Below are 16,438 nucleotides of genomic sequence, written 5' to 3' on the forward strand. Positions count from 1 at the left end.
TGACTACAATCAAATCTGTGAAAATGGGTAAAGGAAAAAAACACTGAAGGCTCAATATGACTAAAAAATAATTAAGGTAATCCAACTGAGGAGGAAATAAAAAACATCTGTCATTTATGGAGCATTTTTCATGTGCATAATTATCCCCTTTTAAAAAATACATCATAGATATAGTTCTCTATTTCCTTCATCATTTCGGTTGCACTGGCTCTAGCCTTGTGAGACCTGTGAGCTCTCTTACAAGGTCTGGGGACCAGAATGGCAAAGGCTGTCCTTTGTATATGAAGGTACCTTTTTAAGGAAGAATAAAAATTTCTATTTTATTTCCAATTACCCTTCCTGTCGATGCTCAGAATGTATTTGATTTTTATGGCCATTATGTGTCAGACACAATACTGAGGCTTTCATGGACACTATCTTCTTAAATTCTACCCTTTAATCCACCTAAAGCTATGACCTAACATAAGGCTTAAAGTTTAAAATGGGCTGACATTACACAGTAAATGAGGATAAAGGCAAAATTAACCCTGATTCTTTTGATTTCTTGGGCTGAGTCTCCATTAATAAACTCTATTCCTCTCAGATACTGCATTAATCAGCATTGCTTTACAATGCCCAAGGCCTGTCAGTTTACAACTTGACCTTGTGTGCAGAAGGTAAGGCAGTGATTAAAGAGTGGTGGGGACAAAGTAAAGGCATGTGGAAGCTGGCTTCCAGGGGCTAAACCAAGGATAACTTGAACATTGCATTAAATAATAATAAGCCATTGAATACAATAAGAATTAGGGAGTGAATACTAATATGAATAAATGACTCAGTAAAAAAGACAGAGGGAACTCTTTGTAGACTAGAAAGCTGCCTAATAATGTAAAAAGGAAGACATAATTAGAAAGTCATGATTTAACAATCATCAGAAAACTAATAGGTTTAAGAAAGAGTCATTTGTAGATACTAAAACTAGTGGGTTAAAGTTTGTAATAATAGGATATTTACATAGTCGCTAGTTATCCCCCAAAAGTACTTCTTAGTGAAAAAGATAGAAACATGTAAATGAGAAAAAAGCTGGTCAATGTCTTATCCATTCATCCAAACGAAAGGTGTTCTAATGGGACAAATAGATATTATATGTCTCCTGATGATGCACCAAAGACCTTTCTTTACCTCTGAAGAATTCCTGCCCAAAACACATAAACTGAATAAAATTATTAGGAAACATCAGATAAATCCAAATTGAGGAAATTTTCACAGAGTAACTGGCCTATGCCATTCAAAAATGTCAAATGTCTGAAAAAATGGAGAAATCCTGCAAGTTAAAGGAAAGAGTCACATTACAATGCAACATCTGATTTAACACTTTCTTATACTATAAGGATAATATAGAGACTTTGATAAAATTCTCATACTTCTGTAGTTTAGGTAATAATATGGTATCAATACTAATTTCCTGATTTTGATAATTATATCCTGGTTAAGTCAGAGGACATTTTTGTTTTTAGGAAATACACATTTATATATCAAAAGAGTGAAGGGAGATTGTGTTTGAAGGCTATCTGAAAATTTTAGGAAAATAATTTAGTATAAGCAGGGAAAGAGTGTGAGAGCATAGGAAACAGGGTTAGCAACTACCTGAGTGAATCACTTGTATTACTCTTGAAACACCTCTGTAAGTTTGAACTTAGGTCAAAAGACAAAATCAAAATGAAAAAAAGAACATTTATAATGTCCAAGGTCTGTCAATTTACTACTGAACATCTTTTTGTGCCAGAAAGTGAGGGAGTGCTTCAAGACTGGAGCAGATGAGTTGAAAGGTCACCAGGCAGCAGCTGGATTCTCAGTGCTACATCTGGGATAATTTGAGCATTATCTTAAAGAGAGTTAAGTCTACTTTATACCCTCTACATGGTCTGAGTTATTTTCTATGTAATAACCTCACAGTCAGATGTCTATTCCAAGGATATGTGCATTTGCCATTTTAATACTACATTACTCTCCAGAGCTGTTGAGTTAGTTTATGTTTGTAGGAATATAGAATTCTCTAACTTCTATAACTTTCTCCAAACGTAATACTATTATACTTCAATGTTTGCCACTCCGATAATTACAAATTCATATTTTGTTATTTTGATTTGCGTTCTCTGATGACTCTTACTTTTGAACATATTTTCATATGGTTTTAGACACTCCTGTTTTTTATTCAATGGATTATCTATTCATACTTTTTGTTCATTTGAAATGTTTTTATTGTTGTCTTTTATTAATGCACAGGTATTTCTATACTCATTTTATATATAAAAATGATTTTTTTAAATTACAATCACATTTTTCTAAAATGTTTTGCCTTTTGAGGGTCAGAATAAAGGTGTGCAGCCTGGAAAACTCAAGTTAAAGCTCACCCCTTACTCAGTCATGCTCTGGGTTGACACGTGGAGGAAGCCTGCAGTGTTGCCATGACTACTTTGTCCCTCATTTCTATAGGAGGTATAGATTTCTCTTAAAATTATCACCCAAGCTTCCTATTCCTTGATTCCATATTGTGTGGTAAACGAGGCTCAACAACACATTGATAGTGAAAATCCAAATGAGTAACTGAGGTCTAATTCTATCCTTGGCCTCCTGGAAGGCCTGTTTGTATAAGACTCTTGGCATTTGCAAGACTCTTGTGATTTGCTTTAAAGTATAGATTCCCCCACCCCTACTCCCGCATCTCCATGAAAAATTGCTGCAGAAAACTGATTTAAAGACGGTGACTCGAACATTGCAGATTTAAAAGGAACCTGGTAGAATTGTTTCAGAAAATAAGCAGATTGATCGCTGTCTTTCCTAAACCATGTAAATACAATTTATAAACCTTGGTGTCCACAAGCAGAATGACAATTTTCAGAGGACAGTAATGAACATCTTCAACACTGTCCTTCTAAATTAAATATGACATTAATGGGAACCATTTAATGCAGTTCAGCTCTGCTCTGATGGCCATTTTAATTGGATTGTGGCTGCTAGGAATAGAAAACTTGCTGACAATGTTAGAAAAACTCGGCTTTCACTGAAGCACCACCTAAGCGGATGTTGGATTTGAATTTGCATGTTTAATCAGTCAAGTTGGGTCTTTGTATCACCTCTTTCAGAAGAGCAATTTGATTTAGTGGTTGGACTAAGACATAGAGGCTCATTGTCAATTCTATGGTGTCTGTCCTGATGACAACTAGTCTTTTTCCTGCCCTGAATTCTGTGTCTGCTTGTCTGCTGTGGCTTCTGGTTACATCATGTAATTACCAGACAGTCCTCTCATTCTAAGGCAAGGCTTTCTCTGGAGCATTATGAATATAGAAATGAGACCCTGGAGTTAAATACAAAATTGAAAAAAGATGAAGTTCATACCAGCAGCAGAACTGACTGTGGTAATGTTCCCCTGATAAAACACCACACTATGTAGATGGTTCTTTTAAAATCAGTTTTCAATGCTCCTTTTCTAAATTAAAAAATAATAATAATAAAGCACCATAAATATGCAAATTTTTTTAATTCTAGCTTTTTGAGCAAGAATCAGGATTATTATTTTATTTAAGTTGCTTCTAAAAGCAGTTGTTAAATTTAATGTCAACTTATAAACATGAGGCTATAACCAGATGGGAGAATTACTAGATTAGAGAGTCTCCATATCAGAAATGGTCATTCTGGAAACAGTTGAAAAGAAGTTGTAGGAATATCACCTTTTATGATTATTTTATTTTACTGTAAGTTGTACAAGTGGTTATACCCACTCTACAACTTTCCCTCAATCTTACTATTCCTTCAGTATCATTTGGAATTAACCATTCACGAACATTAACTCTTATTAAAAACTCTTCAGGGAAAAAATTAAATAATGGAAATACCCCTACACACACAAACACACACAAACTAATTTAAATTATTTAAACTCTGTTAGGATCTTTTTAACACTGGACAAACATACAAATAATTTTTTAAGATTACTAATGTAGCCTCTTTTCTATTGAAATGACATTTGTAGACAATAGTCAAAGGCTGCTTGCTTTTTGTACAAGTAAACTGTTTGTAGATCTGATCAGTTTTAAAATGAACTGAAGATACTGGTCAAGTTCTTCCATAATTGGAAGGTAGCCATGGCAAAGCAATCTTATAAATTTTAACTTATCTAGCATAATACTGAAGATGCTTCAAATAACCCTTTTCTTTTTACATACAGAAAATTAGCATCATGCTGGATCTACAGTCCTGGGGACAGTGTGTCAGAAGAAGGGTGCTGCTACTGAAACCGCACCATCCACAGTAAGGGAGGCAGCCATGACTATGAAAGTAGAAGTAAAACTGATGTCTGATGCAATGCTCTAGCAAGGGCTTACATGTGCCTCAGAATTGCTTTTAATCTGACTAGAATTTCCTCCTCAAGTGACAGTCACCAAGTTGTCAGATAAGATGAAATAGACAGATAGGTGATGTGAAGCAATGCACGTACAAACGCTTGGGCAGAGACACTGGATTTTCTAGGGAAATGGAATGTCTCAAAGATACGTGTGCAGTAATAATCTTTGACTGGTGTTGACTTCAGGAGAAATTTCTGAGGGATGAGTGAGAGCAGTGGTTCTCAAAGTGTAGACCCCAACCCAAGGCAGCAGCATCTCTTGGGAAGTTACTAGAAATGCAAATCCTTGGGCCATGTTCCTGAACCTGAAACTCTGGGGGCAGATGTGTTCTAATAAGCCCTTCAGGTGATTCTTTTGCCAGCTCAAGTTAGAGGACTATGGGTCTAGAAGAAGCAATCATCTGTCCAAGGAAAGACTGGATACTTGACTGGAAACTCAATTGGGCGGGAGTTGGGTAAGGGCTGGGAATAGTAGTATAATGCCTAGTCACAAAGCCCAGTGTGTAGAGGGTGACAGTGTGATACCTGGCTGGACGTGGGGTTATATAGTTCACTAACCCCTTGCCTTTGCCAGTAAAGTTTTCCAAATGTGAAAAACTGCTACAGATGATAAGGAACATTTAAAATTTCTGATGAAACTGTATTTGTAAATCCGGCTATCATGCTTTGGGACAACTGATGTGCACTAAAATTATGTAAAACATTTACTTTAATTTGAGCAATCTTAGGCATTTACACTAAATTGGGCATAATGTAACCTGCCCAATTAGGCAAATAGGATCTGTGAGCATGCAAGTAAGAGACACCTGTCAGGGTCTACATAATCTGGGAAGAGACTCTAAAATCAGCCATACCATTTCCGAATATTTTATAAGGTTACCTTGTCACACTGACAAAACAAAAGCAAACTTTAAAAAATTCTACAGCATAAATGCATATTTACTGCAAGTTCTGCATGCATACCTATGCAAAATATAGGAAAATTAACAGCTTTCCTATAATTGTGGGGGCTTATCACAATTTAAAATTATAGATGTAATGCCTGAACTAAACTAAAATACCATTTAGCAGCTTTTCCTAAGTTATCAGTCTAAAAATTATTCCTCTTTAAGGTCTTAAATAAATTATATGATTCAAATAGAAAAGACGTTAATATTTTAGAGTTATGCCAGTTATTAAAATAAGAAGTTTTATTCATATCAGACATAGATTAAGGCTACTAAAATTATTCCAAAAATACTATCAACAAGTCAAGAAGTTATACACTGATACAGAAAGATGCTGTCAGTTTGAAGCTTATTTCTGGGATGATTTTTCAATATCTCATGGGTAAGATCACATGTATATATAAGTAAATATCTATGAAATTTTATCTAACCAGTTTAAATGATGATGAGATAAGTATACCTTTAACACTTGCTTTGGAACTTAAATCAGTTTCTCCGATACTAAAAGAATGAAATTTACTTCCCTACCCTCAAGTCATTTGAGGGCATAATCCCTTATATATCCTTTTTGTTTTAAAACTGAGACTGTATGTGATATAAGTCCCAGTGTCCTTGGTAGTCTCTCTGTAGATTCTGTGCCTACTTTACATCATTGGGATTATTTTGCCATCATAAAAGTAATGCTACATTTTTAGTTATGCGTTTTTCATTGCCTACCCTCAAGTAAGTCTATACTCTTCTCTATCTTGTTGTGTGCCCAAGGAGGCTCACCAGTGTGAGCTGCACCACCATTGTCCCCTTCCTCTGTGGCTTAGACTTGCATTTGGCCAGTGTGGGACACAGTCAGGACAGCAAGACAGACAACGAGAGTGAAGGCTCGAGATTGAGCGGCCTTGGCCCATCCTCACTAGATTGAGACTAGTTGGCCTCATTCTCCCCATAGACCACACTGGATGTCAGGCCTTCCCTTGCAGTTATGTTACTCTCTTTGGGTTTTTTTTAACCATAATCTCCTCTGTCCTCACTTGTGTTCCTTAATTGTGTTAAATTTTTATCAGTTACTCATTTCAGTGAGCCATGTCCTCCCTTCAGAAACCTTGTCTGATACAATTTTAAACAGGTATCTGCTGAGCACACAACAGCAAAGGGACGATGCAATACTATCTTAGTTCAGACTGCTATAATGAAATGCCTTAGACTGAATGTTTTATAGTCAACAATTTACTTCTCATGGTTCAGGGTGCTAAGAAGTTGAAATCAAGGTGTTTGGTGAGGGATTTCTGATTCATAGGTGGTTCAACCAGACTGTCTTCTAATTGAGTCCTCATGGGGCAGAAAGGCAAAAAGCTCCACAGGCCTGTTTTAAAAGGGCACTAATTCCATTCATGAGAGCACCACCCTCACAGCTTAATTACCTCCCAAAGGCCCCAATTTTAACCCTGTCATCTTGGGGGTTATTTTCAAAATAAAAATTTGGGGAGGCACAAACATTCAGACCACAACAAATATCAATGCTATAAAATTTGTTTTTGTTCTTTCCCTGATTTTTAGAAAATCAGAGGTGTTACATCACAGTGACATATCTAATTCTAGCCTTAGAAAAGCACAAGAAGTACCAGAGTAAAGGTATTATGTCTCACTATTTCTTTTTGATAGAAAAAGAATAATTTATTAAATCCTATTATATCATCTCACTTAAAAATAAATGTAGGGAATGCTGAAAAAATTGATTTTTATTACTTTGTAATTTGGGTACAATATTTTACGTCTTTAGAAAATACTTTGATCCATGGCTATGTATGTAGTCATTTCGATGTATACAAAGTTCATGTCTGTATAAAGCACCTTAGTAGGCATAAATATTGTTTTCTTTGCCTAATTCCAAATGCAATTTCTAATTATGCTATGATGTTGAATGCTATCTAAAGTATGTCCTGGACTTTTTAATTTCAAACAAATATTTTATTCTTCAAGAGTTTGCAAAGTAGCTGTGAAGTAAACCATTCACTTTTATTTTTCTATTTGTTATTTAAACAAAATAGTATTAAGGCCCCAAATTTAGTGGCTTAAAAACAGTAAAACTTATTCATTATCTTTCCTCATTTTTGTCAGGTAGGAGTTTGGAAGTGCTTGGTTAGACAAGCACTGGTTAGAGGCTCTGGTTAGAGGCTCTGGTTCAGAGTCTCTCGTGTTTCCCTGAGGGATTTCCCATCTTGGCTTGCCCAGGGCTGAAGGAGCCACTTCTTAGGGGCTCAGTCTCATGGCTGGCAAGTTAATGCTGGAAACTTGGTTCCTATCCACACAAATATCTCCATAGGGCTGTCTGAGTGCCCTTATGATGTGTCTCTCAAATGAGTGACCCCCCCCCAGAGGGCACTTTTTGAAGGCTCTAGCCTGGGACACATCATCACTTCTATCACACACTATTGGTCACCAACGCCAACCCTGAAATACAGAAGTTGACTACACAGCAGGTAGATACATCATGGATGCTGGCTACTGCACATACCTTTTAGAATTTTCAGAAAAGGCCTAAGGTAAAGGAGCCCTAAATTTGGAAGGTAAAGATGGTAAGATATGTAAATATGGGATGTATAAAGACATAAAAGAACAAGACCTTCCTAGAAAATGTTAATAGAGTGAGAATGACCAAGTACAGTGTGTCTGAGGATTAATAGAAGAATATTCCTAAAGACATGTAATAAGAGGTTTGAGAGTAAATAGGAGCCATGTTGGGAATTGGAAGTTAATCCTTTGAGGGCAGAGAGAAACATGTGACTGATGAAATGAAATTAAAGTTGTAAGGGGATTAAAGTAAGAAAGCCATTGGAACTACTTACATTTGAAGGGTAAAGAAGAAAATGGAGTTATTACTGGTAGTCATAATTGCTAGAGAAGAAGGTGTTGGTGTCCAGGTCAGTTTGAAAGAAGAACTAACAAGGGCTGGTTGTGGACAATGCCTCAGGAGAGCCAATGTTGACATTGTATCTTCACATCTGAGTAGCCTAGAGAATAAGGGCACTGCTAGAGAGAACTGCAGAAGCTATTTGAGGGGGCGACACAGAACCAGCGGCACCACAAGAAGCTTTGAATGGACAAGTGGACTCTGAAATAGGACAACCAAGTACAGAAAAAGAGACATGTTAAAACTGTGCTTTTATTTGTAGCACCTGCTACTACTTGTAACTCTCCCTAGCTACTCTCTTGATTTCTTGACTTTTTTTAGAAAGATGTTGGCCCATTAAAAATAATTCTGGTAAAAATTAAATAAAATAAATAATTCTAGCTTTGAATAGTATATTTCACACAGTTTCAGCAGATAGCCTGAGCAGTTCTCTTTAACTAAGTCACAATTTCTACTCAATAATTAGATAACATGGAACCTAGAAAACAAATAAGAAATATGAGAGAAAGGAAGCTAAAAAGGGGAATAAATGCAGAATATTTCATCTATTATATAAATCGGTGAGACTGATGATTGCTCACATGCCTTCTGTGAGAAAGTGTGCAATAGAAGTGGACATGAGAAAGCGTCAATTTCTGAAACAGAGGCCAAAAGGACAGCTTGATTGGTGTCACTCAGTGGTGTGAGTACTGATGAGTCTCGTTGAATATACACCATCTCTTTCTGTGATGATAATATGCATTTTCTAATGAGTTTATTTTTGAACTGATATATGAAAACTGCAACTATGACAAGCTTTCCAGGATACTGCTCCTGGTATAATGACTGATTGATTTAAAGATGCAAATAATCGCATCTTTAAATAAACGCATCTTTTAATAAACGCATATTTGCTAAATATCTAATTATACCAAGTGCTTAGCTGTAATTACTTGAAACAGTTCAAATGCACTTAGCAGCAAAATATGACCAGTTTTACAATATTGATACAGGCGCGAATGTGACAGAAGATTTTAAAAAGAAACCAGTCAAATTTGGAAGTGGAAAATAAAGAGTATGAAGGTGCTCAAAGAATGCTAGAACCTATAGTCCAGGCATTTTAAAATCATTTTATTAAGAAAATGTCAAACATAAACAATAGTACAACCATACCCCATGTACCATCAATCTACATAAAAAAAAATCATCAACCTACATATGTTAAGCATTTTATCTGTGCCACCTTATATCAATACTCAAAGAGGATGATTACCTTACCCAAGAATATACAATTATTAGGCAGGGAAGTTGGAGTTTGAAATCACGGCTGTGTAAAATCAACATCCTGGCTTTTCCTACAATAATAGAAACAGAGCAAGGGAAGGGTATACAACTCCTAAGAACACCTTCACAGGTACAGTGTTGACCTGATAAAGGATTTCATCCTCACCTTGGCAATGATGGCACACATATTTATCTAATGATACATAGAATAAACATAATTTTGAATCAATATAGAGTTGGATGTCAAAGTACACAGAATATACTTATGTTCTTAACAGAAATCTTTTTTTTTTTAGAACAACTCAGCAAAATAAAATTCCGGTTTATTGTTGGACAACATTGTTTCACACATACATCAAACAGGCCAAAAAAGAAATTAATAAATAAACAGCAACTTCATAGACAAAAAAAAAAGGAAAAAAAAGAAACCTTTTATCTTTGGCCTTTTTAACCATCTCATACAAACCAACTACTTATAGTACAGCTAAGTACATACACACAAAAAGTTACTGGAATGCTCAGAATAAGATTGTTTTTTGTTGTTGTTTTTGCTTTTTTTACAAGGTTTTTTTTTTTCTCCTTTGAGATTATAATGAACATGGTCACTCCACAAGTAAAGTCAGAGTCAGAAGTAGGACAGAGACCGCTCTGAAGGCTGGTTTGGTCATCTGAGATCATTAAAAATGGCTGACCCCAACAATATGTACAAAAATATAAAATGTAAATAAAAAATACAAACAAATTTCCTTTTTAAAGTACTTTTAAGAAAAAAAGCAGGGCCTTGGAAGTTTTGGTTCTTTTTTCCTCCCCTGTTGCAAATTCTCGTGGTTTTGGTTGGGTAGTGAAGAGCGCGTGTCACCTGCAGGTGGCGCTGCCTGCGGTGGGCGGGCGGGCCTCTCTACTCCAAGGTGACCACGTTTAGATTCTGAGACGGGAAGTGGAGGGTGACTAGGTCACGGTGGCCTTTTTTTTTTTTTTAAGTTTAACTTTTCCTTTTTTGCTGTCTAGTCATCCTCCTCAGTCTTCTGCTTCTTGGTATCAACATCCTCATCCTCATCATCTTCAGCTGCCCTTTTGCCCGTGGTGGCCTCAGCGTCCTCATCTTCATCTCCATCCTCCTCTTCACCATCGCCTTCCTCCTCCTCTTCCTCTTCCTCCCCACCTTCTTCCTCTTCTTCATCTACCTCACTGTCAGCCTCCTGCTCCCCATTTTCCTCATTTGCGTTCCCATTAGCAGGGGCGTCTCTTCCATTCGCTGCCTCGTCCACAACTTCCTTCTTCTCCTTTAAGTCCTTGGTGGTGATCTCGGAGCTGGTGTCCACCGCTGTGGACATGGTGGGGCACGGTGGTGGGGCACGTCGGTGATCCGATGCGGGGGATGGAAAAGAGAGCGAGAGTTCGGGGACCCTGGCGATAAAGCTGCCGGAGTCCGCAGCGGCGGAGGGGGAGAGCAGCGGAGGTGGTTGCGACCAGGAGGAAGCCGGACCCAGGAACAATGCAAAGATGGCTTTTCAGAGCCGCCAGTGAGGGCTTAACAGACATCTTTAATGATTGGTTCTGAAATGTCAGACAGCTTACAAAAGCTTATCAAATCAAGTCCATCTACTGGGAAAAGAAATTGAGAGAGAAGTTATATCACGTATCTACCTGATTCTGTAGATAAAAAAGGAATTGTTTCTTTATACTGAATTCTAATAGCCCTTAGTATTATGTTTGCACATTGATTTTTGGTTTTGACAAAAATCAATTATATAATAGATCAGGTCAAGATTAAACTAAAATCTGATAAAGTATGGGGGTCCAGGCTGATATCCACTTATTTTGCCTCCTGTAGAGCCTAGAACTGTGCTCAGAACTCAGAATGTGTTAATTGAGGGATTCAGCAAGTTGACTGAGTCTTGGGTTGCTATTCATTTCTCATCTACTCCATTGCCTGTATCAATGGGAAGAGAAGTATAACTTCTGTCAGAATTGTCAAGCTAAATAAATGAGCATCTTGTGCTTGTCATAGTTACAGGATGCAGGAAAATGTATTTTCACATCAGTCCCTGAGCAAAAGACTTTGCCTGTGACTGTTGCTAAGGCAACAGAGGACAGGGAAGGCACCTGGGTCCTCGCTGGCTGGTGCCTCGGGGCCCTACCTCCGGTCCACTGGTGGCGTCCACCTTGGAAGACATGACAGATTCTGTGGTCATTTAGATATGGAGACAAATGTGGGGTTTGCTTCTTATGTCTTATCAATTTTCTGCTTTCTAAGACTGGTGAAATCAACAGCGAGTATGAAGAAGGAATAGTGTACATGGAACATGGAGCACCAGGGAAAAACAATTCTCATTTGGAAGGTTACTTTACAGGATGAATTTAAATAGAATGAGACTGTCTGGAAGGGGCAAGGAAGTCAAGGAGGAAACTTTGTAAAAAAAAAAAAAAAAAAAAACGTAGCTGCCTGGCTGTATTTCAGAGCACAATTTCCAATTAAGAGCAAAGACCAAGCCAAATTATTTTCAAAAGCATTCAGAAGGGACATTAAAGGTTTATGAAAATTTTATATAATGAAGGCTTAAAAGTTTTATTATGTGGTTTGAAATTATTACCCTACTCTGGTGTAAAGTGAGACCCAGTGCTTGAGGAAGGTGGGAACAAAATCTTATGAATGAACTACACTCATAGAATTTTAATAGTAGACAAATTAGAAAGACTACAAAGACACGTTGTTGCGTGACCGGAGATGTAGGATATGTTTATTTCTAAATATTATCCTACACACTGGTCTACCTTGGAGTCCATGCTGCAATCGGCTCTACATATCTCTACCAAAAGCCTCTGCGGCACTTAGTGTGACCATGTGATCCTCCTGGAAGTGGTAGGTCTTACCATGATGTTCCAGAACTCTTTATGAGACAAAAGTCAGCCATTCTGATGTAAATTTCATATTTCTTTTAAAATGTTCTTTCTTATATTGAGACAATATATTACCTCCATAACTTCTATCCATTGGCCTTGGTTATGAGGCTTCAGGGTCATGAAAAAGAAAGATATTTTTCATATGAAAATCTTGCTTTAGATGGGCTCATTTACATACTCTCTCCTCCTTACTTAGAAGCACATAGCAGAAGAAGGGGGAGGCATGGTCGGTCACCTATGCAGTCTCTTCCCTATTTCTCTTCCCTGCACTCATCCTCCACCCCCAGTCTTTCTCTTGGTTGCTTCTCCCTTCTCACTAAAGATGGACTGGGTGGAGATTGGCCTGCTAAAGGCAGGGAAGTCTGCTTGACTGCCTTAGTGTACCACTGGCAGCCTCTAAGCCTGAAACTGCCTGTCCTATCCCCCACCCCCAGGGATCCTTGAGGGGGATCAGAATAACCCCGGGCCCCTCCCCATGGGTTAATCACAAGCACAGCCTCTTCCCAGGGCAGCCCTTCCCACTCAGCCATCCTGCATTGCTGGCCATCCACAAGCTTTTGCCTTTGGCTTTTTTCGATGTGAATTCAGTACCAGTCCCTCCCCGCATTTCTACGCTAAGCTTCCCAGGTGGCTTTCTTGAAGCCCATCTGTCTCTACTTGACATAGGATCCCCACACATTCTTCCCCTGCTTCAACATGGCGGAGATGAAGTGGCAAAGACTGTGGTAGTGCTCAATTACCTACTCTGAGGAAATTATCTCCAAAACCAGTCTGGGCTCTCTGTAAAATCACCCTCCTAAATATGGGTAGATTTTTTTTTTCTTGCCTGTGTTTATTTCCCTCTGACTTCCTGTATAGAAGATCAATCACACTTTGAAGTATTAAAAGGGTACGTACCACCTCTGTTTTGCCCTCTCCCTTGAAGCTTCAGTCAAAACTGAGGGTCCTGTTTTAACATTCTATTACACAAAGATCACCATTTACAGCCTTGCTGTTCTCCGTTTCTTAGCCTCAAAATCCAATTTGGACATGAAATTCTGCATAGTACTATCCTCCTCAACCCTGACCCCATCCTGTGATTTCTCCTTCCTGAACTTGGTCTGACAATTTTTAATATGATAGAACCACAGATGTACCCACCTTAGCCTTCCGTCCACTAACAAATTTCCCCTAGATGTGTATATGAGATATGTTTTTTAGTTTAGGTTCTGTAAGTATTAATTAAATATTTTTACTTCTAGTTATATCTGTGCCTGATATTTAGTTTCTGAATTATCAGGTAAAGAATCAGGTTCTAATCATTTCGTTCTTTTCCAGCATATAGACTCACTAGGCGTTCAGTGCTTGGTGATGATAATAATGATGTTAGTGACAATAATGACACCTATTTGTGTCACACTTTAAAAAGTACTGTCATGGACATCGTCTTACTTGATTCTAAAAATGCACCTGTGATATTTATGACTACTTTGTTCCTGACCAAACCTTTCAGAATCCATAATGGCTCCTCTGCCTCCCACGAGCTTTGCTGGAGATGCTCCCTAGGGAGCTACACCCACCCCCTGTTAGTCACTCAGGTAGCTCTCTAGGCCCCCAAGCCCACTTGCTCAGACTTCTCCGATCCCAATTGCAAAGCTGTTCATTCAGTGTCTGTTCGTGCTCTCTCCCCTCTCCCTTAGACCTAATGGAGTCACTTGCTTCTTGCACCTGTCTTACTCTAGGATATTGACTTTGGCTCCATTTCACTCTGTGCCCTGCAGCTGAACACCATCACTACCCTCTCCCATCTGCAGATCGTAATACCTTTGGCAGAAGCAACAAAGGAAATAAAACACCTAGAAATATATTTAAGTAAGCAGGTGAAAGATCTATAGGGAGAACTATGAAACACTGAGGAAAGAACTCACACAGCATGGAAACAGATGGAAAACATCATGTTCATGGATCAGCAGGATCAATATTGTTAATGTGGCTATCTACCCAAAGTAATTTACAGGTTCAACACAATACCCATTAACATTCCATTGCTGTTTTTTGCAAATCAAAAAAAAAAAACCAGTTCTATGCTTTGTATGGAACTCTAAAAGACCCCAATTAGCCAATACAACCTTACGTAATAAGAACAAATTAACAAGCTTCACTTTACCAGCCTTCAAGCTAAACTACAAGCCTATAGTAACCAAAATTGTAGTCTTGATCCTTCCCATAGGGAGGAAGGTCATCAGTGAAATTGTCAGCAAGAAGAAATCTAAAACTCTTAGTTCAGGGATCTTAAATGAGTTGCTATTATCTTCCCACATGAAAGCATGACTTCTGGATACAACATCCGCAGTGAAGGCTGCACATCTTTCTGAAAGTGGATTTTTTAATGTAGATTTTGTGTTAGATTTTCTAACATTTGAAATAATATTAAATACGGAATGAAGTTACGTGATGCCTGGTATCACAACTGGGGGGGTTCTCAATGCTTTTTCTTACGAAAACGTGACCATTAGGATTACAGCTCTTACTTCATACAGGATTATGTGTATATATATATATATATATATATATATATATATATATATATATACAGCCCCAGTTCTCACGAATTCTTTCTATTACCCAGAAGTAGAACATATTGAGCAACGATCGTGTTGATGACTTGCAGGAATTAAGAACAAAGCAGATAAATACAGGAATGGCAGAAAGCCTGGAGAATGGGGGTAACGTAGCGGGGGGATCACGGAGAGCTGAGTGTTGTCTCTGTGGGAATAGTTAGTACACGGCAGCATTTAGCCTAGATGAGGGTATTTATATTTCAGAGTAAAGTGGTCTCATATTTCCTGAGAGAAAACTGTTCTGAATGCTTTTATTTATATGTTGAGAACATTACAAGATATACTTTTATTTTTACGTTATTAAAATACAGGTGATTTGTTACATGATAGGCAAACTGGCAACATTTTGAATGTAATTTCTGTTTAGGGATTGTAGGAAATATCAATCTATCTATCTATTTATATATTTTGATAGGCATTTATGTATTTTACTTTCATTATATTCCCAGAGTAAGAGCATCGTGTGGAAAGAAAGGTAAAACAATAAAAAATAAAAGCTATTGATATAAAAAGAGTTCCTATGGGAGGTTTAGAGGACAGAAAAATTCTCTCTGTTGAATTGAATGTGTTCCCCGGATGGCTGAAATTTCTCTCCCAGCTAAGCCGGCCTGGCCAGCACTGGCTGAGGCGATGCCTAGGTGTGCGGCTGCTTCACAGAAGCTTAGGAAGCTTGTCCCAGTGGACGTGCAGCTAGGAGTCTAGATAACATTTCCCAGAGGTTTTAGCTGCTCTTCACTTATTTCAATTTGGCTTTTTCCTTCGCTGGCCCCTACTTAGCTTTCCCAGCTTGTTACTATTCTGGTTTTCAATAGTACCAAATGCTAAAGAAGTGCAGAAAACCACATTCTGTGCTTCACATAGAAAGACACATTTTCTGCATCTCCTACCATGGAATTTGGCTCTCAAAATTTGCAGCCTCATAAATGCCTTGACCCTTTAGTATTATTCCAGGCAGTTGGTTTTGTACTTTTTTCCCCATTTTGAACCTTTTAAAAAGCGGAATACTGAATTAGTCAGACTCAGGAGCTGAAATTCTCTTAGTAAGTGTGTTTTCTCGTAGCACAGTGCATTAATATATGCAGAGAGGAAAAAGCTCTCCCAGATAAAAAACTTTAGGATGAATTTTCCAACCAGAGTGCCAATATAAATTGATTTTAGGTGCCACTCAAGACAATAACATCAAATTTTATATTCATATTTTTCTGGTATTTTCTTGAAACTGAGAAGGGTGACTGTTTTTCCCAGTTGGACTTTGTTCCTGTCCCACCAACTTTACACCCAGCTCAGCTCAGCCGCCCACATGAAGCAGCTTCTTACAGACTCAACATCGGAACGCTGAAAGTTAAAAGTCCTCCCTATGGTCACAACCCCCACCTCCCCATGCCCACCAGTGGCTGCATCCCCATGTAGAGACACAGCTCAGCCACTGAGCCAG

The 16,438-nt window shown here is 38.0% G+C and overlaps 1 protein-coding gene across 1 annotated transcript; it reads right to left on the reverse strand.

Annotated features, from left to right (window-relative positions):
• Window positions 1–10,041: 10,041 nt before the first annotated feature.
• Window positions 10,042–10,833, reverse strand: LOC128586636 (prothymosin alpha-like). Its single transcript, XM_053592633.1, has one exon. The coding sequence runs from the start codon at window positions 10,831–10,833 to the stop codon at window positions 10,504–10,506; it is 330 nt and encodes a 109-aa protein (XP_053448608.1). The 3' UTR covers window positions 10,042–10,503.
• Window positions 10,834–16,438: the final 5,605 nt, after the last annotated feature.

This window comes from Nycticebus coucang, chromosome 5 (genome assembly GCF_027406575.1).
Source record: "Nycticebus coucang isolate mNycCou1 chromosome 5, mNycCou1.pri, whole genome shotgun sequence".
Classification (NCBI taxonomy): domain Eukaryota; kingdom Metazoa; phylum Chordata; class Mammalia; order Primates; family Lorisidae; genus Nycticebus; species Nycticebus coucang.

Bases quoted from the DNA above. Each gene is read 5' to 3' on its own strand.
- LOC128586636 (XM_053592633.1), bottom strand. From the start codon at position 10,833: ATGTCCACAGCGGTGGACACCAGCTCCGAGATCACCACCAAGGACTTA.